The 24103-nt window shown below is 42.9% G+C and overlaps 1 protein-coding gene across 2 annotated transcripts; it reads right to left on the reverse strand.

Annotated features, from left to right (window-relative positions):
- Positions 1-1340: 1340 nt before the first annotated feature.
- Positions 1341-22755, reverse strand: LOC139366982 (armadillo repeat-containing protein 1-like). Of its 2 annotated transcripts, none has more exons than XM_071104804.1 (7): positions 22579-22755; positions 21411-21619; positions 15471-15562; positions 7234-7426; positions 6506-6622; positions 6315-6389; positions 1341-4120 (listed from the first exon to the last, which is right to left on the reverse strand). In XM_071104804.1, the coding sequence occupies exons 2-7, from the start codon at positions 21570-21572 to the stop codon at positions 3926-3928; spliced, it is 834 nt and encodes a 277-aa protein (XP_070960905.1). In that variant the 5' UTR covers positions 21573-21619; positions 22579-22755; the 3' UTR covers positions 1341-3925. The 2 variants fall into 2 exon arrangements, with proteins under 2 accessions (XP_070960905.1, XP_070960906.1); XM_071104805.1 differs by having other exon boundaries at positions 1497-4120; positions 6342-6389; positions 22579-22738.
- Positions 22756-24103: the final 1348 nt, after the last annotated feature.

Genomic DNA, 24103 nt, shown 5'->3' on the forward strand with positions numbered 1-24103 from the left:
AACAGATTTGATCATATCTCCTTTCTCTCGGCTACCCTCAGCATTTTGATCTGGAAACACAAGCAGGTTTACAGCTACTATGGCCATAGTAGATGACTGCGTGCCAAGGCCAAAGTATTCTCTTCCAATGAGGATCGTCATCACAGCACACACTCTGCTGACATCAAATGACATTTTATTAGTCAATGCGACGATTACAACGTGTACAGTGAAATGCTTACTTACGAGCTCCTAACCAACAATGCAGTTTAAAAAAAAATACTGCATCACAACCCACACTCGGCTAACATCACAACACACTACTGACAACACCATTCTGCTGACATCACAACACACTACTGACAACACCATTCTGCTGACATCACAACACACTACTGACAACAACATTCTGCTGACATCACAACACACTACTGACAACAACATTCTGCTGACATCACAACACACTACTGACAACAACATTCTGCTGACATCACAACACACTACTGACAACAACATTCTGCTGACATCACAACACACTACTGACAACAACATTCTGCTGACATCACAACACACTACTGACAACAACATTCTGCTGACATCACAACACACTTCTGACAACAACATTCTGCTGACATCACAACACACAACTGACAACAACATTCTGCTGACATCACAACACACTACTGACAACAACATTCTGCTGACATCACAACACACTACTGACAACAACATTCTGCTGACATCACAACACACTACTGACAACAACATTCTGCTGACATCACAACACACTACTGACAACAACATTCTGCTGACATCACAACACACTACTGACAACAACATTCTGCTGACATCAGAACACACTACTGACAACAACATTCTGCTGACATCACAACACACTACTGACAACAACATTCTGCTGACATCACAACACACTACTGACAACAACATTCTGCTGACATCACAACACACTTCTGACAACAACATTCTGCTGACATCACAACACACTACTGACAACACCATTCTGCTGACATCACAACACACAACTGACAACATTCTGCTGACATCACAACACACTACTGACAACAACATTCTGCTGACATCACAACACACTACTGACAACAACATTCTGCTGACATCACACCACACTACTGACAACAACATTCTGCTGACATCACAACACACTACTGACAACAACATTCTGCTGACATCACACTACTGACAACAACATTCTGCTGACATCACAACACAATGCTGTACTCTACCTACATGTACATATAGCCTCACTACTGTTATAGCCTCGCTGCTGCTCTAACTATCCAACCATGTTATTTTTTTTGTACTTATTTTTTACTTAACACTTATTTTTATTAAAACGGCATTGTTGGTTAAGGGCTTGTAAGTAAGCATTTCACCTTAAGGTCTACACCGGTTGTATTCGACGCATGTGACAAAATTTGATTTGACAACACACGGCCGACATCACAACACACACTGCTGACATCACAACAGACGCAAACAATTGTAATTCTTTTTAATATTTGAATTGGGAATGAACTGTTTTGAAATATGCAATATATTATATTACGTTATATGTCAGATAAACACTGTATATGAGAAGAAGCTACTATTCTGAGGACTTGATACACGATTCTGTCAGCCATCCTGATGCAGTGGCTATTAAAGGATAGGGTGGGATTAAAAACTGACTGCATATCACATGGGGGATTTAAACAGAGACAAAATAACGTGTTCAAGTATTTATGATAAACAGTACAAGGGGTATAACATATATTACAATTAACTCCATGGTGCGAATCTTGACTGATTCTGTGGATGTTAGAGAAAAAAGGAAGACTAAGGATTGGGATTAAATATAACACTGAGGATTTCTCAACTTCATCCTATGACTTGTTGTTGTCGTGTTCGTTGTTGTTGGTAAGCACTACTTTTGAGGGCTGGTGCTAGATAAGAGACACTCACTTTAGTGGATATATGTTATTAGGCTAATTCTTTGAGGTCATTTTAAATCATACTATTCGACTAGCCATGTGAGCTGTGAGTATGGCCTCCAGCAGGAGACTATTCATTGTCTGGTCGGCACTTCCTTTACACAATGCATGTCAATCACACTCAAATCAGATGAGATCATGAAGGCATGAAAGGCTCTCAAAAGAAAATTAAGTCAATCCAAAACCAGTTCTCTGCAAGAACCTACAGTATCATCATACTTTAAATGTATCGGAAATTAGTCAAAGCCTCTTGATAAAGGGTGTTATCTACATCCAAAATTATATTCTGTGACATTTTTCAACAAAGTAAAATGCAGACGAAGTTGAACTGTAACAGAAAAAAAAACATGATTTCTGAAATCAGGACAGAGATTAACATAGATTGGAGACCAGGAACCATTTACAAAATGTACCACCCCCCGATGCTGCTTACACCTCTACAGTCTTCCTCTCAGCAGCAGTGGTGTGTGTGTGTACTTTGTTTTAAGGACACAGCTGGCTAAAAGGGGGGAAAACAAACATTAAAGTGGCTGGGCCACAATAGTGAAGATGTTGATGAGCTTTAGGTTGAGAGACACATTTAGGGCGAGATACTTTACTCCACTACAATGATTTAGGCCTAGTTGATTACTCTCTGACCTTTCAGAACGCCATATGATAATGCTATACAGAAACCGTGAAGAAGGGGAAAGAACTAAGAAGTCAATTCAGGACGTCAGTCAATACATCACAACAACGATCTGTCTGAACACACCTCTACTGTACTGTTCAACCAAGGGATTCCCAAGTCCTCGGAGACTAACAAGAGGTAACAAGTGGACCAATGCAGATGGCTATAGTAGAACCGTAACCATCGCAATGTCCCTTTTCCTTCTGCATCAACAGTCCTCTATGTGGAAGCTAGTGTCATTTGACTGACTGGACCGCAGCCTTCGCTGGGGTCTCGTTTCCTTACGACAGATATGACATCTCCCTGTGAGAGACATGACGTGCTGGGGCAAACAAGCTCCGGACGTAGAGGACCGAGATTGCATTATTCACAAGGCTTCAGAGGTTTAGAGCAAAGTTCAAATGGACCACTAGATAGTAATACATTGCAGCAAAGCATGAAAAAGGCAACGAGCAAGATCAGCACACACAAAATAATTACAGCACGCTTTAAACAGGCTCCCCACATGAGGGAACCAAAAGTGAATGAGAGGTTGGCAAAAGACAGAAAAAGGTGAAAAAAGCCTCTTTTTTTTAAATGAGGAAAAGATGAGAACTCAAACTCAAGCACAAAAATAACATATTTCCACAAGCACAGCATCATCCAATGCAATCGCTCCAACTCAGAAGACTACGCAATGCCATGCATTCCCACAATGCAATTTGGTTCCAAAGAGATGATGGACCGTCGGGCATCAGAGAAAGCTCATTTTCTAAAGGAAAAGAAGAGAAGCTGAATCTGAAGTCCTCCGTCGATGGCTTGTGAGGTGCATAATGTGTAACGGTTGAGTGTGTATTTAGTGTGCAGTGCTTTACCTGTGGTACAGTAGCTAGCATGTTCTTAGCTTATTTCCTCTTATATACAAGTGAAGGTTATTCCAGGAACTTTCAATAAATGACCTGGTTTTCCAGAAATCCTGGTAGGAGGTTACCAGCTTTCCTGCTTATTCCCTCCTGATTCCAGGAATCCTCCAACCGGGATATCTGGAAAACCAGGGAGTTTATTGAATGTTCCTGGAATTTTGCAACCCTATTCAGGGTGCGCATGGCAGTCCAGTGCTCCATATAGACACTGAGCAGAGTGGTACTCTGTGTGGCTGCTGAGAGGGACTAGAGAGTAGAAGGGCTGGATGACCGGGGAAGGGGATAGGCAGGGCTGGTGGGCTAAGGCGACCGACCGTCAGTTAGTAGTTTCGGGTTGTGACGATGGGTACTGACACAGGAAGTGGTCACCAGTAGAAGGAGCGGGACAGGAAGTTGGCGGCGGTGCTGAGCCAGCCCACGCCATCTGTGATGGAGCCCACACGGGTCACGGCCTTGTCCTGCTCCTGAGACGGGCTTTCCTCCTCAGGGAGGTAGTCTGGGACGTCCACGTTGTGCTCCACCACCACCACCTCCGCACCCTCCTGGAATGGAAGCATCAGCTGGGGGAACAGACGGAGGGAGAGGGTGGGACAGACGGAGGGAGAGGGTGGGACAGACGGAGGGAGAGGGTGGGACGTAAGGACGGTGGAAGGGAGGGTGGGACAGACGGAGGGAGAGGGTGGGACAGACGGAGGGAGAGGGTGGGACGTAAGGATGGTGGAAGGGAGGGTGGGACAGACGGAGGGAGAGGGTGGGACAGACGGAGGGAGAGGGTGGGACGTAAGGACGGTGGAAGGGAGGGTGGGACGTAAGGACGGTGGAAGGGAGGGTGGGACGTAAGGACGGTGGAAGGGAGGGTGGGACAGACGGAGGGAGAGGGTGGGACGTAAGGACGGTGGAAGGGAGGGTGGGACGTAAGGACGGTGGAAGGGAGGGTGGGACAGACGGAGGGAGAGGGTGGGACAGACGGAGGGAGAGGGTGGGACGTAAGGACGGTGGAAGGACGGTGGAAGGGAGGGTGGGACAGACGGAGGGAGAGGGTGGGACAGACGGAGGGAGAGGGTGGGACGTAAGGACGGACGTAAGGACGGTGGAAGGGAGGGTGGGACAGACGGAGGGAGGGGGGAGAGAGAGATAGACAACAATTGTTCAGAATCCCTGCCTAGTGGCAAACTGGTTTATTAAACAAGGCAACAGTAAACATGTCATCCCCCACAAATGATGCAGCCCCCACCCCTTGGGCCAATTAGTGACAACAATTCAAACTAGACTATACTGGTAGTAATAAAATATGTCCCCATTATAGTGCCACCATGTGGTCGATATGAATGTTCTTGCATATGTTGAGCCGTGACAGTTTTTGCAACATGTTTACCAAATGTTCTTACAATATGAATATCTGTGACTGAATTATATGCATTTATGTGCCAGACCACACCCACGTTAATGTTTATTGGTCAATAGTGGCCATGTTGTTTTAGGTACAAGTCTGGAAAATATTGTGTGTTGGTGGACCTTTGTTCATAGCAGCATATGAAGTTTCATGCAGATCAGTCTTCGGTGCCAAAGGACTGGCGTTTAAAGTTTTTTTCACAAAATTCTAAAAGGCTAAAATCCATCATAGCGGACCTTATGGGTCCCTGAGGTAAATGTGTTCCTTTGTGAGGAGAGGGACCTATGTACCGAATTTCAGGGCTTCAGGTCAAACGAGGTGAGTGGCGTGAACTTTCAAGGCTGGCATTTGCAATCGCTTGTTATAGTGCCACCATCTTGACATTCTGTGTAATTATGTAAATGTGGGATCTCTATGGCAAGACGCATCATTCACAGAAGTTACGTCAAAATCGGGCCAGTGCTGTCTAAAATATTGCATGTGACGAACATACGGACGTAGACAGATCCAGTCCCCTCCCCGATTTCATTGTGGGGGACAAAAACAGAGCAGACAAAACAACACCAGGCTCAGGCAATTTCAAGCTATCCTCTACCTCTCCAGGGTCATCTCTGAAACATAAATGAACCAGCTCTGCCCCCTGATGGACATAACAGGAACAGCAGCAGGTCAGTGAGGAGCTGTCGGTTGTGTTGGAGAGGGACATTTCAGGCCATGATTGAGCACCTAAAGGAAGAAATCTCCCCCTAATCGAACTACTTCAGACGGGAGTGGGAGTTCTGTTGCTGGCTCTTCTCCTCTGATGGGGGTTGCAGTTTCCCAAAGATACATGGTGTCGTGCCACACTGCTCCCAGGGCATGCTGGGATTGGTCATGTGACCTGGCGGTGAGTAATCCCCTCAGGTTAGAGAGAGATGACCAGCTAATGGTGTCACTCCAAATAACCAAGATTCATCTGTAATCAAGCTACCATCCCAAGCACACCAGGATATAAACATATTCCCAGCACGCAGCAGCTACACAGACGAGCTCTACCATGCCTACTCCCACTGGGTGTGGACATTTTGAAAAACAATAAGCCCTAGCCAAAGCTGCAACAGCACAACAATGACCCAATGACTTGCCCTGTCAGGTAAGAGGGCCAGACACAGTGGAGCTTTTCAAATGACGTTTCAAAACCTACCCTTTTAGCCTGAAGATGAATACATTATTTTACAGTTATTTAGCACAGCCTTGAATCAACCATTTAAATATTATTTTGTTTTACATTATTAACTTCTGTTCACCTTCATTTGATTGTTTTACTGTAAAGTGAGTTGTAATTTCATTTGACAGTACTATCCCTCCCTCCCTCCATTTACCTCTCCTCCATCCTCTCCCTTCACTACCTGTGCAGCCTTCATCACCTTGGTGGAGTTGATCGCCATGCCCAGCGCCTGAGGAACACAAAGATGGATGTTCTTCATCACAGGATCACAAAGTCATCAAAAAAGGGATGTTCTTCATCTATTTCCCAGTGCCGTGGAATGACATTGTGGAGAGAGCAACTCACCTCAGCCTTGAGGTCAGAGCGGATCCTGACCACACACCTCTTCACAGCCATCTGGAAGGTGAAGCTGATCACCCCTGGGATCTTCAGCAGGGCCTCCTCACACAGACTTCTACGAGTCTGAGGGATGGAGAGAGAAAGGGAAGTTGTGCAGAGGACAAGACCAATTCAGTCTTAAATAAAATGGTCACCCAGTAACCCTGTAAACCTTCACATTCTATTCAGATGAAGGGGTTTAATGCTGCATACATATGCAACACGGTAATAGACATGAAATGTCAAAAGAGCTCATCTTCCATTGTCTTGTGGTATGAGTGTTGGTCACTGAGGCTGTCTGTCTGGTGTAATGTGATCAGGGACAGGTGCAGCTCTCCTGTGGTGTGATGTTCAGGTTTAATCTCAACACCCTGCTGTTCAATGGCTGACATTTACAACACTGACCCACATTACTTGACAATGTGTGTTAAGACTGTGTGGTCACATTGACAACAGGGCGACAATATGCCGAACTCAAGGGTTCTTGGAGGTGGTGTTAAACTATCACAATAACAAAGAAAGCGATTCTATTTTTTCACCTGTTTTCATCCCAAGGAGACACATTAAAGGCAAGAAGTCATGAAGCAAGCAGCCAGTTTGGAATGGAGCCTGGGCCATTGGTCTGGCAAACTGCTCTCCACAGGTGTGTTATGGGATTGTGTGTGTACAATGTGGAAACACCACTATCCACTCACTGAGTCGTCCAGGCCGTCGATGTGCAGCACCACGGTCATGGCCCGCTTGTTGGTGGAGCCCATGAAGAAGTGGGCCTTGCGTCTGCAGGAGACGGCTTCAGCCTCGGCCTGCTCTGCCTGGTCATTACCAGCCACCTGCAGAATCTCATAAATCTCAGACGCCAGAAGCTTGGTCTCCCCTGGGGAGGTGCTCCTGAGGGAGGGTTAGGGAGGAGAGAGGTGGGAGGGGGAGAATAGAAGGTGGGAGAAAGAGAGGTTAAGTATCAAAAGGTACATTTTTTTCAAGTACTTTTGTGGACAGTCTCAGCAAACAAAGGCATACTTGCTGTGTGAGATTTTACATTTTACACATGTTATTTCGTCATGTCCAAGTCCTCTCTTCAAATCCAGACAAGGGCAAGATGGTACCAATGAATCCAAGTCAATAAGGAAGTGGACGCATAAAGAGTAAAGTTTCCATGTCTACTCTTCCCCTCTGTGCAACACGACAACGGTGGTCTCCATTACAGCTGGGTGTCCTCTCCTGTGGTCTGGGCCTGTCCAAGTCTCTCCCAGAGCCCACTGGGCTGAGTGGTTGATATTTCTACAAGTAGTCTCATTGCCAGACGCACAGTAAGAGAGCTGTCCAGCTGCATGGAGGAGGTAGGGTGGGATGGGGGGGGGGTGGTCCCCGACAGAGAGCCAGTGTGACAGGCCTGTCACCACCTAACCTTTCCACTGTATAAATAGCCAGCCTCGTAGGAGAAATGACCACACTACACTCATAAAACGACCATACATTCACTAAGGTCTCCGTCCCTCTCTAAAAGGTTCAATAATAATACTGTTAATGAAAGTATTAGTCTAATGTCATTTAAAAGCCGCAATGTGTCACTTTTTTTTGTTGTTGATCAAATTCACATGGAAATGTGTGTTCTAGATCTGTCACTCATTGAAGGCAAGTCTAAGAATTGGTAGATCTGTTCTGTGTGCGGTGTCTATGCTTCCCGTGATAAAGATTTGTTTTTGCGTCTTTTACTTTGGTTTTGAAAACAAGCTTCAAAACAGTGTGGTTATGGAAAATATATTTCACAGTGGTTTAGATGGTAAAATGATTATCAACACTATATTTGTTTTGTCACAAACTGAAATTAGGCGAACTATTACAAATTTAGCAACCAGGAAATAAATGGCGGAGCAATTTCTACATAGTGCATCTTTAACAGAAAAATGTAGACATAAGTAAATAATCCCTGTCGAATCAGAGAGACTGATCATGATTTATAAAGCATACATGAGCTAAGTACATTGTCTCCTTTGTGGAGACAGAGCATGGCTAGAGGACAGCAGTATTCCTCGACACAGACATACGTGGTCAGTACTGCCATACTGTGATGGTCCCAGGATGCCCCTGCAGGCTAATACTATACATGTCACCAAGACATCATTCAGCCAATATAACCAGATAGGACGTCTGTTGTCTGGCATAGTTGAGTTGTGCAAACCAGCCTTCCAATTCTGGATTTAAAAGGTGTCCACATACATACAGTACCAGTCAAAAGTCTGGACACACCTACCCATTCCAGGGTTTGTTTTATTTTTTGCTATTTCCTACATAGTGAAGACATCAAAACTATGAAATAACACATAAGGAATAATGTAGTAACCGAAAATGTGTTAACCAAAATATATTTTATATTTGAGAATCTCCAAAGTAGCCACCCTTTGCTTTGATGACAGCTTTGCACACTCTTGGCATTCTCTCAACCAGCTTCATGAGGTAGTCACATGGAATACATTTCAATGAAAATTGATGCCTTGTTAAAAGTTAATTTGTGGAATTTATTTCCTTATTAATGCGTTTGAATCAATCAGTTGTGTTGTGACAAGGTAGGGGTGGATAGCCCTATTTGGTAAAAGACCAAGTCCATATTATGGCAAGAACACCTCATATAAGCAAAGAGAAACAACACTCCATCATTACTTTAAGACACGAAGGTCAGTCAATCCGGAAGTTTTCAAGAACTTTGAAAGATTCTTCAAGTGCTGTCGCAAAAACTCATCAAGCCCTATGATGAAACTGTCTCTCATGAGGACCGCCACAGGAAAGGAAGACCCAGAGTTACCTCTGCTGCAGAGGATAAGTTTATTAGAGTTACCAGCCTCAGATCACAGGCCAAATAAATGTTTCAGAGTTAAAGTAACATAAACATCTCAACATCAACTGTCCAGAAGACACTGTGTGAATCAGGCCTTCATGGTTGAATTGTTGCAAAGAAATCACTATTAAAGGACACCAATAAGAAGAGGAGACTTGCTTGGGCCAAACTCCTGCAACCTCCTGCATTAAAAAAGAAAGACACAAACTAGATAACAGATGTAGAAATGTGAACAATAAAACAGTGAACCTTGAGGGTTACTCCGACAGAAACCTACAGTCAGCTGAGGTCACTGTACAGCCTTACCTGTGGATTGTGCCCCCATGAAACTAATGATCAGCCTACTCAGACACCCACTGATCATAACTATGTAGAGTTTACCCAAATATTAGCGTCTCAGCTTTATTGCAGGACTCTGAAACAAGCCACATTAGCTCACCAGTTAACTTACTATGTGCATTGAACGTTCACAGCTAATGTGGCTCATTTCACAGTGGTTTCAGAGTCCTTCAGTACGAGTTAGAACTATTATGTATGTAAACTCTACATAGTTGCGTTCTGTGGGTGTCACTGAGTAGGACGATACCTATGGAGTGTGCACCCATGAAATGGGGTAAGGCTGTACACAGTGAATATAAGTATGCCCGCAATGCAATTATGCAGTCTAATACATCAGTGGGTTTTCAATTGTTTTTTTTCTATTTATTGTCAAATTAATATGTGTTTAATTAAATTATGTAAAAACATTGCAAACTTGTTTAGCATTATCTCATCCAAATATGGCATGATTCCACCATTTGTTCCATTTGCATCACTTATTTTGAAGGCAACCCACAAATTCCATCAATCCACAGACAGAAGTCGTGCCTGTGACCTGTAGGTGCTGGGGTATCACCACAGATAGAACAATGAGACAACTTCACTGGATGTAAACTCAGCAACAACAAAGTAACAGCCCTTTTTCAGGACGCTGTCTTTCAAAGACAATTCGTAGAAATCCAAATAACTTCACAGATCTTTATTGCAAAGGGTTTAACACTGTTTCCCATGCTTGTTCAATGAACCATAAACAATTAATGAACATGTACCTGTGGAACGGTCGTTAAGACACTAACAGCTTACAGACGGTAGGCAATTAAGGTCACAGTTATGAAAACTTAAGACACTAAATAGGCCTTTCTACGGACTATGAAAAACACCAAAAGAAAGATGCCCAGGGTCCCTGTGTGAACGTGCCTTAGGCATGCTGCAAGGAGGCATGAGGACTGCAGATGTGGCCAGGGAAATAAATTGCAATGTCCGTACTGTGAGACACCTAAGACAGCGCTACAGGGAAACAGGAGGGACAGCTGACCGTCCTCGCAGTGGCAGACCACGTGTAACAACACCTGCACAGGATCGGTGCATCCGAACATCACGCCTGCAGGACAGGTCCAGGATGGCAACAACAACTGCCTGAGTTACAACAACTGCCTGAGTTACACCAGATGCACAATCACTCCATCAGTGCTCACCAGACAGGACTGGCAAAAAGTGCTCTTCACTGAAGAGTCGCGGTTTTGTCTCACCAGGGGTGATGGTCGGATTCGCGTTTATTGTCGAAGGAATGAGCGTTACACCGAAGCCTGTACTCTGGAGCGGGATCGATTTGGAGGGAGGGTCATCATCGGACTGAGCTTTTGTCATTGCAGGCAATCTCAACGCTGTGCATTACAGGGAGGACATCCTCCTCCCTCATGTGGTACTCTTCATGCAGGCTCAACATGACATGACCCTCCAGAATGACAATGCTACCAGCCATACTGCTCGTTCTGTGCGTGATTTCCTGCAAGACAAGAATGTCAGTGTTCTGCCATGGCCAGCGAAGAGCCCGGATCTCAATCCAATTGAGCACGTCTGGGACCTGTTGGATCAGAGGGTGAGGGCTTGGGCCATTCCCCCAGAAAAGTCTGGGAACTTGCAGGTGCCTTGGTGGAAGAGTGGGGTAACATCTCACAGCAAGAACTGGCAAATCTGGTGCAGTTCATGAGGAGAAGATGCACTGCAGTACTTAATGCAGCTAGTGGCCACACCAGATACTGACTGTTACTTTTGATTTTGACCCCTCCCTTTGTTCAGGGACACATTATTCCAGTTCTGTTAGTCACATGTCTGTGGAACTTGTTCAGTTTGTCTCAGTTGTTGAATCTGGTTATGCTCATACAAATATTTACACGTTACGTTTGCTGAAAATAAACGCAGTTGACAGTGAGAGGCCATTTATTTTTTTGCTGAGATTAGAAATGTGAAGCATCCACTTGGCGATTCCACTCACTACCAAACATGGCGGGCAGTGGGAGAAGATGGCGCAAAATAGATTTTGGCTGACATTGTGCAAATTTTCAAAACTAGAATATGCCATGAACAGAGTGGACTAAGGTTTGTAGACTTTACCCTTTGCAAACGTTTTTAAAAATTGGCTTGTTTGGGAGGAGTGCAAAGGCAAATTGAGTTATTGCACCACGAACACACAGAGTTCCTTAACAGAAATATGCAGAGGATGCTAGAACCCTCCAATAGGATCTCGCTACCTTGGCTCTGCCCCCCTCCTTGCTTGTTCTGCAGACTATGACTAATTTGTTACCATTGGAAACGACAGGCTGTGGTCTATCTTGGTTTAGTTATAACAATCTTTGGTATAACCATGCAGGCATTTGTGTCAAGCATGGTGGAATGCAAATGCACCACAACCAATGAAAACGTGGTGTGCTGGACAATAGGGCGTATCTTTTTTATTTTACTTGGCTAAAGTTACATATTTCAAAAAAATATTTTTGAATTTCGCACGCTGCCTTTTCAGCGGAATGTTGTCGAGGGGTTCCGCTAGCGGAACGCCTGCCCTAGAAAGGCTAAGAACAAATTCTTATTTTCAATGACAGTGGGTTAACTGCCTTGTTCAGGGGCAGAATGACAGATTTTTACCTTGTCAGCTCAGGGATTCGAACTTGCAACCTTCCAGTTACCAGTCTAACGCTCTAACCACAAGACTACCTGCAGCTCCCGTGTTTCTCTAGTTGAAAGAGAGCAAACACTTAATTGAATCATCCTGTCGATAGTTCCCACCCCTACTGTTGACCTATCACCGACAAAGGGGTGTAGACTTCGGCTACTACACATCGACTTGCCTCAAGAAAAAATTGTGGCGCCGACAGCCGAACACCAAAACTATCAGAAATAACATTATATAAATATATATATTTTAATCCAGTTGAATAAACACTCCAAATAGCCTACACGACAGCTTGGAGGTGTCTGCATGGTCCTAAAGCACACCGTTGCCTTATTTTGTATCGCATTCCAATGATAAAACTGGGGGGAGACAAAAATGTAATTTCAGAATGTGTGTGTGGGGGGACGGATATGCGACAGGCATTGTTCTTCTGTGTGAATGGACTAGACAAAGCTCCATTCACAAGCTAAATCTCTGTACCAATAATAATAATGCAGAGCCTTGGGAGTGGTAACTTGGCTAGACTTTCCCTTCAGTCTTGTGTTCACAGTCTCTCCAGCCATTAATGACCTCCACCCAAAGTCATGGTGTGGAATGGGAGCAGAGGGAGTCGGGGTGACCGCAGGACCCATCTTGATAGGGCCTGTTGCTAGCTGAAGTGACTGGCTGGTTAGCCCAGGGTCAGTCTCACAGAGAGTTGTGCCCTGGGAGAAGATCATACAGCCTGATACCAGGCCTGCCAACCGCTGGCACACTTCTGAGAGCCAATCATAAAAAGCAGTCACTTACCACACACCCTCCAGTTCCTCTCACTAGGAGGGGGAGCACACAACAACCCTATCTGGAGGTCTAGCGACCCCACTGGGTGACCAGAATGTGGAAGCAATATTGATTTAGCAAGGTACCCAAAAGGTAACAGAGGGCATACTTTTTAACCATCTTTTTGTTAGTAGTGATAAGGGGGGGGGGGGGGGGGAAATCACAATATTATTTTGGAAGATATTACAAATCCATACTTTGACTCAGTATCAATTAGTAAAAACAAATACTTGTTTTTGTTGCCGCTAGATAGCGTTAGCTAACGCTAGTGGGCTGTACCTGCGCCAAAACTGTATTTTTCATGCTATAGCTGGTTCCCCATCTTTTTAAATAGTGAGCTAACATGTTGCTTTCATCACTTTTCTGTCCATGACTGATTTAAAAAAATAAAATCATCCTCTCATATCCCTCTGCAGCAGACATATAGTGAGCAATATGTTAGTAACATCAAACTGCAATAAAAACCGCAGTATAAAATCTCAATACATACCGTATCGGTACAAAGTATGGTGATAACATCGCATTGTGAGGTTCCTGGCAATTCCCAGGCCTAGTTTACAGTGAAGGAAAATTAAATGTTTCATGTTTTATGCCTAACTAAAGGGCATTTAATGGACATTAACATGTATTTATTTGAAGAGACAGATGCAGCGATGAAAGTGTAGACTTAGCTGCTTAGCCAATAACGGTCCATGAGAAAAATACCTGGCAACCCTAACATTATTCAGAATGTAACAAAAAAAAGTGGGGATACTGACTAGATCGGGGCGGCAGGTAGCCTAGTGGTTAGAGTGTTGGACTAGTAACCTGGAAGGTTGCAATATCAAATCCCCTGACAAGGTAAAAATCTGTGGTTCTGCCCCTGAACAAGGCAGTTAACCCACTGTTCCTAGGTCATAATTGAAAATAAGTATGTGTTCTTAACTGACTTGCCTAGTTAGCTTGTTGAGTGTAGGGGGCAGTATTTTGATGTTTGGATGAAAAACGTACCCAAACGAAACTGCCTATTTCTCAGGCCCAGAATCTAGAATATGCATATAATTGTCAGATTAGGATAGAAAACACTCTAAAGTTTCCAAAACGGTCAAAATATTGTCTGTGAGTATAACAGAACAAATATTGCAGGCGAAAACCTGAGGAAAATCCAACCAGGAAGTGCTGTCTTTCCTGAAAGCTCTCTGTTCCATTGCATGCCTTCCCTCCATTTAAAGGGATATCAACCAGATTCCTTTTCCTATGGCTTCCACATGGTGTGAACAGTCTTTAAACATAGTTTCAGGCTTTTATTCTGAAAAATGAGCGAGAAAGATCACATCTCGTCAGTGGATGGCTGGGTGCCAGCAACGTTTTGCATGCCCCAACAGAGTGGAGCAGACTTTTTCTCTCTCTCTCTCTCTCTCCTATTGAAGAAGCTACGGTCCGGTTGAAATATTATCGATTATATATTGTAAAAACAACCTGAGGATTGATTATAAAAAACATTTGGAATTTGTGTCTGCCTGGCCGTGACCGCTCGAGGCTGTGGATTTCTGAACATAACGCGCCAACCAAATGGAGGTATTTTGGATAGAAAAATAATATTTTTTAAATATTATTTTTTTAAGAAAAATAATCTTAATGGAACAAAAGGCACATTTATTGTTTAACTGGGAGTCTCGTGAGTGCAAACATCCGAAGATCATCAAAGGTAAGTGATTCATTTTATTGTTTTTCTGACTTTGGTGACCAATCTACTTTGCTGCTAGCTGTTTGCAATGTTTTGTCTGCTGAGAGAGATGTCCTTACATAAATGCTTGGTATGCTTTCGCCGAAAAGCTTTTTTGAAATCTGACACGCCAGGTGGATTAACAACAAGCAAAGCTGTGTTTTGCTATATTGCACTTGTGATTTCATGAAAATTAAATATTTTTTGTAATTTAATTTAAATTTGGCGCTCTGCAATTCAGAGGATGTTGACGAAAATGATCCCGCTAACGGGATGTGTGTGTCAAGAAGTTAAATAAAGGTGAAATAAAAAAAATGGAAAAGTGGCAGGTTGCATCAAATCCCTAAATGTGCAGAACCAGCTAATTAATTGTTTAGCGGCAAACTTTAATTCTGGATTGATCAAATTCAACCTGACATGGCAACCTTAGACATCCTTCCAGTCAAGAAAATTTGCAGAAAGGCACGGAGGCAATTATTGTCCTCTGAAAACAAGAGAAATATCAGGATCAGGTTTTTAGTGAAAAGTGCAGTGTGTGTGTGCTCAGTCCGATACAGTGCAGTGCGGTGACAGGTAGGGGACTTACTTCTGCATGACATTCTGCAGACTCAGCATCATGCCCAGCTCTCCCTTCATCTTCTCTCTGTTGGACCGACATTCTGCAAGGTAGCGCACTGCCTGGAAGGACAAGGGAAGCCATTACAGCTTAAACAAACCTAGGGCTATGACTCTCTCTGGTTGTGTATGTGTGTGTGTGTTAAAACTCAGCCAGGCAAAGATGCATACACACAATCACAGTGAGAGCCAGTGATGGAAAAAGCACTCAAATGTCATACTTGAGTAGAAGTAAAGATACCTTAATAGAAAACAACTCAAGTAAAAGTGAGTCATCCAGTAAAATACTACTTGAGTAAAAGTCTAAAAGTATTTGATTTGAAATATAATTAAGTATAAAAATGAAAATGGAATTACTAAAATATACTTAAGTATCAAAAGTAAGTATAAATCATTTCAAATTCCTTATATTAAGCAAAGGAGATGGCACAATTCTTGTTTATTTATTTACGGATAGCCAGGGGCACACTCAGACATTATTTACAAACACAGTAGGAATGACCATGGATGTTCTCTTGATAAGTGAGTGAATTGGACCATTTTCCTATCAAAATTAATGAGTACTTTTGGGTGTCAGTGAAAATGTATGGAGTAAAAAGTATTTTATTTTCTTTAGGAATGTAGAAGTAGAAAAGTGTAAATAGTAAAGTACATATAGCTGAAAAAGCAACTTAGTAGTACTTTAAAGTAGAGGTCGACCGATTATGATTTTTCAATGCCGCTACCGATTATTGGAGGACCAAAAAAAGCTGATACCGATTAATCGGACAATTTTTTTAATTGATTTGTAATAATGACAATTACAACAATACTGAATTAACACTTATTATACATTTATATAATACATCAATAAAAATCAATTTAGCCTCAAATAAATAATGAAACATGTTCAATTTGGTTTAAATAATGCAAAAACAACGTGTTGGAGAAGAAAGTAAAAGTGCAATATGTACCATGTAAAAAAGCTAACGTTTAAGTTCCTTGCTCAGAACATGAGAACATATGAAAGTTTAACATGAGACTTCAATATTCCAAGGTAAGAGGTTTTAGGTTGTAGTTAATATGGTATTTATAGGACTATTTCTCTCTATACCATTTGTATTTCATATACCTTTGACTATTGGATGTTCTTATAGGCACTTTAGTTTTGCCAGTGTAACACTATCGCTTCCGTCCCTCTCCTTGCCCATACCTGGGCTCGAACCAGGGACACATTGACAACAGCCACCCTCGAAGCATCGTTACCCATCGCTCCACAAAAGCCGCGTCCCTTGCAGAGCAAGGGTAACAACTACTCCAAGTAGTGAAACGCTATTATTGCGTACCCCACTACCCAGCCAGCCATTTCACATCGGTTACACCAGCCTAATCTCGGGAGTTGATAGGCTTGAAGTCATAAAGAGCTCAATGTTTGAAGCATTGCGAAGAGCTGCTGGCAAAACTCACGAAAGTGCTGTTTGAATGAATACTTACGAGCCTGCTGCTGCCTACCATCGCTCAGTCAGACTGCTCTATCAAATATCAAATCAGACTTAATTATAACATAATAACACACAGATCTACGAGCCTTAGGTCATTAATATGGTCGAATCCGGAAACTATCATTTCGAAAACAAAACGTTTATTATTTCAGTGAAATACAGAACCGTTCGGTATTTTATCTAACGGGTGGCATCCCTAAGTCTAAATATTCCTGTTACATTGTACAACCTTCAATGTTATGTAATAATTATGTAAGATTCTGGCAAATTAGTTCGCAACGAGCCAGGCTGCCCAAACTGTTGCATATTCCCTGACTCTGCGTGCAATGAACACAAGAGAAGTGACACAATTTCATCTGGTTAATATTGCCTGCTAACCTGGATTTCATTTAGCTAAATATGCAGGTTTAAAAATATATACTTCTGTGTATTGATTTTAAGAAAGGCATGGGTGTTTATGGTTAGATAGTCATGCAAAGATTGTGCTTTATTCGCAAACGCGCTTTTGTTAAATCATCCCCCAGCGTTGCATCGATTATATGCAACGCAGGACACGCTAGATAAACTAGTAATATCATCAACCATGTGTAGTTAACAAGTGATTATGATTGATTGTTTTTTATAAGATAAGTTTAATGCTAGCTAGCAACTTACCTTGGCTTACTGCATTTGCGTAACAGGCAGGCTCCTCGTGAGGCAGGTGGTTAGAGCGTTGGACTAGTTAACCCTAAGGTTGCAAGATTGAATCCCCGAGCTGACAAGGTAAAAATCTGTCATTCTGCCCATGAACATGGCAGTTAACCCACCGTTCCTAGGCCGTCATTGAAAATAAGAATGTGTTCTTAACTGACTTGCCTAATTAAATAAAGGCGTGAAAAACAAACAATCAAATCAGCCAAATCGGTATCCAAAAATACAGATTTCCGATTGTTATGAAAAATTGAAATCGGCCCTAATTAAATCGGCCATTCCGATTATTCTGTCGACCTCTACTTTAAAGTATTTTTACTTCCGTACTTTACACCACTGGTGAGAGCTAGTACTGTGTGTTGCATAACCAATGCAACAAGTACAGGCTTTGAGTGTACACTGTCCAGGTCACCACTAAATAAGAACAATTATATAAAGCACTCAGATGTGTGTGTATCCTAGGAGATGTGCCCGAGAACACTCTTCTTCAAACACTGACATTGTTGATCGTGTAGCTACAAGAAAATACAACTGTATTTTTGTTGCAGTCTCAGATATGGGTGATGCAACCTACCACTTCTCTTTTTTTCCCCTGTTGATATTTTTTTGTTTATTTTGCAACTCTTTCATATCGTCTGAGATCCCCAAGGATTGGAAAGCTGCCGCAGTCATCCCCCTCTTCAAAGGGGGAGACACCCTGGACCCAAACTGTTACAGACCTATATCCATCCTGCCCTGCCTATCTAAGGTCTTCGAAAGCCAAGTCAACAAACAGGTCACTGACCATCTCAAATCCCACCGTACCTTCTCCGCTGTGCAATTTGGTTTCCGAGCCGGTCACGGGTGCACCTCAGCCACGCTCAAGGTACTAAACGATATCATAACCGCCATCGATAAAAGACAGTACTGTGCAGCCATCTTCATCGACCTTGCCAAGGCTTTCGACTCTGTCAATCACCATATTCTTATCGGCAGACTCAGTAGCCTCGGTTTTTCGGATGACTGCCTTGCCTGGTTCACCAACTACTTTGCAGACAGAGTTCAGTGTGTCAAATCGGAGGGCATGCTGTCCGGTCCTCTGGCAGTCTCTATGGGGGTGCCACAGGGTTCAATCCTCGGGCCGACTCTTTTCTCTGTGTATATCAATGATGTTGCTCTTGCTGCGGGCGATTCCCTGATCCACCTCTACGCAGACGACACCATTCTATATACTTCCGGCCCGTCCTTGGACACTGTGCTATCTAACCTCCAAACGAGCTTCAATGCCATACAACACTCCTTCCGTGGCCTCCAACTGCTCTTAAACGCTAGTAAAATCAAATGCATGCTTTTCAACCGTTCGTTGCCTGCACCCGCACGCCTTCACTCACGCCGCCAAACTTACCCTAGTAAAACTGACTATCCTACCGATCCTCGACTTCGGCGATGTCATCTACAAAATTGCTTCCAACACTCTACTCAGCAAACGGGATGCAGTTTATCACAGTGCCATCCGTTTTGTCACTAAAGCACCTTATACCACCCACCACTGCGACCTGTATGCTCTTGTCGGCTGGCCCTCGCTACATATTCATTGCCCACTGGCTCCAGGTCATCTACAAGTCCATGCTAGGTAAAGCTCCGCCTTATCTCAGTTCACTGGTCACGATGGCAACACCCATCCGTAGCACGCGCTCCAGCAGGTGTATCTCACTGATCATCCCTAAAGCCAACACCTCATTTGGCCGCCTTTCGTTCCAGTTCTCTGCTGCCTGTGACTGGAACAAATTGCAAAAATCGCTGAAGTTGGAGACTTTTATCTCCCTCACCAACTTCAAACATCTGCTATCTGAGCAGCTAACCGATCGCTGCACCTGTACATAGTCTATCGGTAAATAGCCCACCCATTTTTACCTACCTCATCCCCATACTGTTTTTATTAATTTACTTTTCTGCTCTTTTGCACACCAATATCTCTACCTGTACATGACCATCTGATCATTTATCACTCCAGTGTTAATCTGCAAAATTGTAATTATTCGCCTACCTCCTCATGCCTTTTGCACACAATGTATATAGACTCCCCTTTTTTTTCCTACTGTGTTATTGACTTGTTAATTGTTTACTCCATGTGTAACTCTGTGTTGTCCGTTCACACTGCTGTGCTTTATCTTGGCCAGGTCGCAGTTGCACAAAAAAAAAAAAACATTATTACAGCCTGGCATCAGAGAGCCACACCAGGCGACACCAATCTCCTGGTTCCTCTACAGGGTTCTTTTAGAACAGGGTTCTTCTAGAAAACTCGGTCCTGAGGCCTATCCTGGGTTTTTTTCCCACCTTTATTTAACCAGGTAGGCAAGTTGAGAACAAGTTCTCATTTACAATTGCGACCTGGCCAAGATAAAGCAAAGCAATTCGACACATACAACGACACAGAGTTACACATGGAGTAAAACAAACATACAGTCAATAATACAGTATAAACAAGTTTATATACGATGTGAGCAAATGAGGTGAGATAAGGGAGGTAAAGGCAAAAAAAAAAGGCCATGGTGGCAAAGTAAATACAATATAGCAAGTAAAACACTGGAATGGTAGATTTGCAGTGGAACAATGTGCAAAGTAGAAATAAAAAATAATGGGGTGCAAAGGAGCAAAATAAATAAAATAAATACAGTAGGGAAAGAGGTAGTTGTTTGGGCTAAATTATAGGTGGGCTATGTACAGGTGCAGTAATCTGTGAGCTGCTCTGACAGTTGGTGCTTAAAGCTAGTAAGGGAGATAAGTGTTTCCAGTTTCAGAGATTTTTGTAGTTCGTTCCAGTCATTGGCAGCAGAGAACTGGAAGGAGAGGCGGCCAAAGAAAGAATTGGTTTTGGGGGTGACCAGAGAGATATACCTGCTGGAGCGCGTGCTACAGGTGGGTGATGCTATGGTGACCAGCGAGCTGAGATAAGGGGGGACTTTACCTAGCAGGGTGTTGTAGATGACATGGAGCCAGTGGGTTTGGCGACGAGTATGAAGCGAGGGCCAGCCAATGAGAGCGTACAGGTCGCAATGGTGGGCAGTATATGGGGCTTTGGTGACAAAACGGATTGCACTGTGATAGACTGCATCCAATTTGTTGAGTAGGGTATTGGAGGCTATTTTGTAAATGACGCCGAAGTCGAGGATTGGTAGGATGGTCCGTTTTACAAGGGTATGTTTGGCAGCATGAGTGAAGGATGCTTTGTTGCGAAATAGGAAGCCAATTCTAGATTTAACTTTGGATTGGAGATGTTTGATGTGGGTCTGGAAGTGCACGTTTTGTTTTTTGCCCTAGCACTACACAGTTGATTCAAATAATCAAAGCTTGATGATGAGTTGGTTACTTGAATCACCTATTTAGTGCTAGGGCAAGAAACAAAACATGCACCCGGGGGTGAGGGACAGGACCAAGTTTGGGAAACCCTGTTGTAGATGTTGCTGGGTAAATATCAATGTTCCTGCCTGGACACAGTGGGAGGGATTGCCCTTCGCACCGTCACTCTAACATAACCTGTCACCACCGGACGGATGGTTATGAATGACTTACCGCATGTTGCACTCAAGATTAGACTGTCCTTCTTCCCGGTTCCAATTCCTTTTGATAATTGTATCATAGGCGCAGGCCACATTTCTGCATAATAGGGCCTGGAGTTTTTCCAGGTCATATGTTCAGGAAAAATTCCTGACCTTATGCATTGCCAACAAAACGGTCAAATTGTGGTGGATGAGCCTTACCAATAATGCGGAGTAGACAACCTGAGGGTTGGGGTGGTCCAGAAAGAGGATGAGCCCCGGTAAGCAGCCATTGTCCTGTACTATGGCTCGTCTGTTGAGGGGGTCAGCTGCAAGATCTCGTAGCTGGTTCACCACAGTCAGCGCATCCAGCTCCCCACTCATGGTGCCTCCTCTCTCTGTGCCGTGCACATCAAACCAGCCTCTTCACACTGTGTACATAATAGGATCAAGTCAGATGTAGCTGTACAGTACCAAACCTATTAATTACAATGACATCCATTTCAGTGACAAGTCTCTAAATGCTTTTATTTTTGGCAAACTGCATGACCAAAACAACCTGCCAATATTAAATGGTAATGATGTATCAACCTGTTCAAATACTGTAATCAATATGAGCAACATATTGTGATTTGTGAAAAACAATCAGTTTGACAGGTCACTTGAAATGCATTACCATTATTATCTTGGTGTGTAGACCTACCGATATTTCTAGCTATGTCAACTAACTAGCTAGCTAACTACAGCAGTTAGCTAACGTTAGTTTCTTTCTTTGGACACTTGGCTGAAAAAATAACGCGTGGGGGTCCACATTGAAACATGATAACAGAGGTTAAAGCAATGTAGTTAGCTACCAATATGGTATCAGCAGAGTGTTCTGATATCTGGCCCTGCGCATTGTGAAGATAGATGTGCATAGCAAATAAGGGCGCTAACGTTTTATGGAGGCTAACATGTTATGGCTGCAACAAAAGGCCCAATTAGCCTAACGTTAATGCCATGGGCCAAAACCAAGTGAATATAGCATTTTTTATCTTTTTTTGTTGAGAATGCCCGTGTTTTTATTCTGATAAACCAGGCAGTTGCACTCCTCCGTGCACATGAAACATAGCGTCGCAAGCAAGACCAATAGCTAAAAGCAATAGTTAAAATAGTTAGCAAGCTACCGAACAACAACACATAACTAGTTATCAGGTTAAGACTGTCAGGATAATTACAGTGAATGGCCATTCATGTTTATTATCAGAACTGCAAGAGTTGCTCATTAGCTGGCAACTTCACCTTGCTTGTGTAGCATTGTTGTCTACGCAGAACATCTGAAAACACGCCCAGGACAAGCAGGAGCTGGGCTAGAGATCTAGCTAGTTATCGTTAGCATATTATTTATTACCTTTTCTCCAAGTGATCTTCCCCTGTTTGAATTATATTTAAAAAAAACGCAAATACAATGCAATGCGGTTGAATTAACAAAATGTCGGCAAAAAGCTAGCTAGCTAGCTGGCTAACTGGTACATTTTACGTCCATATTGAATTCGTCACGGTCTCAGTTTGAAGACAGCTGATTGGACAGTTCAGTTGTGACCGACAAGGTGAAGAGCCATTCATCGAAGGTTTTACGTTAGCAAATTGTCACGAGCTTGATTGAATGTAGCGGTATTCAAGAATGTAATGTATTTGACCAAATTATTCTACAAAGACAGTGACAGTAAACTACTAACAATTAATGAATGTTACTTGACATTTCACAACTGTCCACGTTATGCAAGACTTGCTACATTAACGGCGTAAAACGAATGACAAAGACGGTGGGTCCGCCTCCTTTCTGACAATACTGCAGGTGGTCAGTTGATGTGCTGCTATTCATTATAATCAACCAATAATATTATCATAAAGTTATTGTACACGCCCAACCTAAACGATTCCTCAATGCCTATTGGTTTATAAAAAAAATCTACCAACTTATTCGTCAAGAAATAAACATGTTCCCGCCTACTCACTTTGCCAGGACTAAGGAGATTTAAAAGTGAACATTTAGGGTTGTTTGAGGTGAACAGAAAGCTGTTATTGGACGTTGTCGTAAGGACATGAGTAAGTTTTTATTTGATCAAATTCGATCTACGAATGTAGCTATGATTTAGCCTTTGCTACTGCTAAAATTCGTTAACCAACTGTACACCACGGAACACTCAACCCCTTGGTTAGGAAGAAGTTTCGCTAGCTACTGCTAGTTAGTTTAGCCGGTAGCTAACTAACATGTTATAGGTATCCAAACCATTCATTCACTATGCTTGCTTACATATGGAAATAGAGGTTTGTGTCAAGATACTCAACCTAACTACTATAAGTTGTTTGTCACGCAATATATATTTACAGAAAAAAAAACAGTTACTGTCTTTCGTCCCTCCTTTCGTCCCTTACTTCAGACAGTTTAGGATTCACGTTAGCTATTTACACGCAGCAACTTGCTAACGTTAGTCAGGGATGCTGGCAAGTTGTCTATCTACACACAATAACTAGCTACAGTCTGCACTGGTCGATATGCAATGAGGTTTAGAGTACATTGTTGCATATCAAGCACATTATTGCATGTCAGCCGTTGCAGACAAGCAGTAGCCACACACTGTCAAATCAACATTTTCATTTATTCTCAGCCAGGGGGCCTTTTGAGAGCTTTAAGCCAGGGGGTCCTAAAAAAGCAGGTATAAAACTTGTCATCACTATTATGAATACAAAGAGAAGTCTGGTGATGGCTAGGATAAGATAAAATGAACAACTTAAAAATAACTGGAGGAAGGCAAAAATCTATCATATGGGAAAACCTTTGACTGTAATGACTGACAGCTTGAGTCTCTGTCTAATGATCTGTGAGTGTCAGTACTCTTAATAAGAATATGGAACGGACTCTAACCCTGACC

Source organism: Oncorhynchus clarkii, chromosome 15 (genome assembly GCF_045791955.1).
Source record: "Oncorhynchus clarkii lewisi isolate Uvic-CL-2024 chromosome 15, UVic_Ocla_1.0, whole genome shotgun sequence".
In the NCBI taxonomy this organism is placed as follows: Eukaryota; Metazoa; Chordata; class Actinopteri; order Salmoniformes; family Salmonidae; genus Oncorhynchus; species Oncorhynchus clarkii.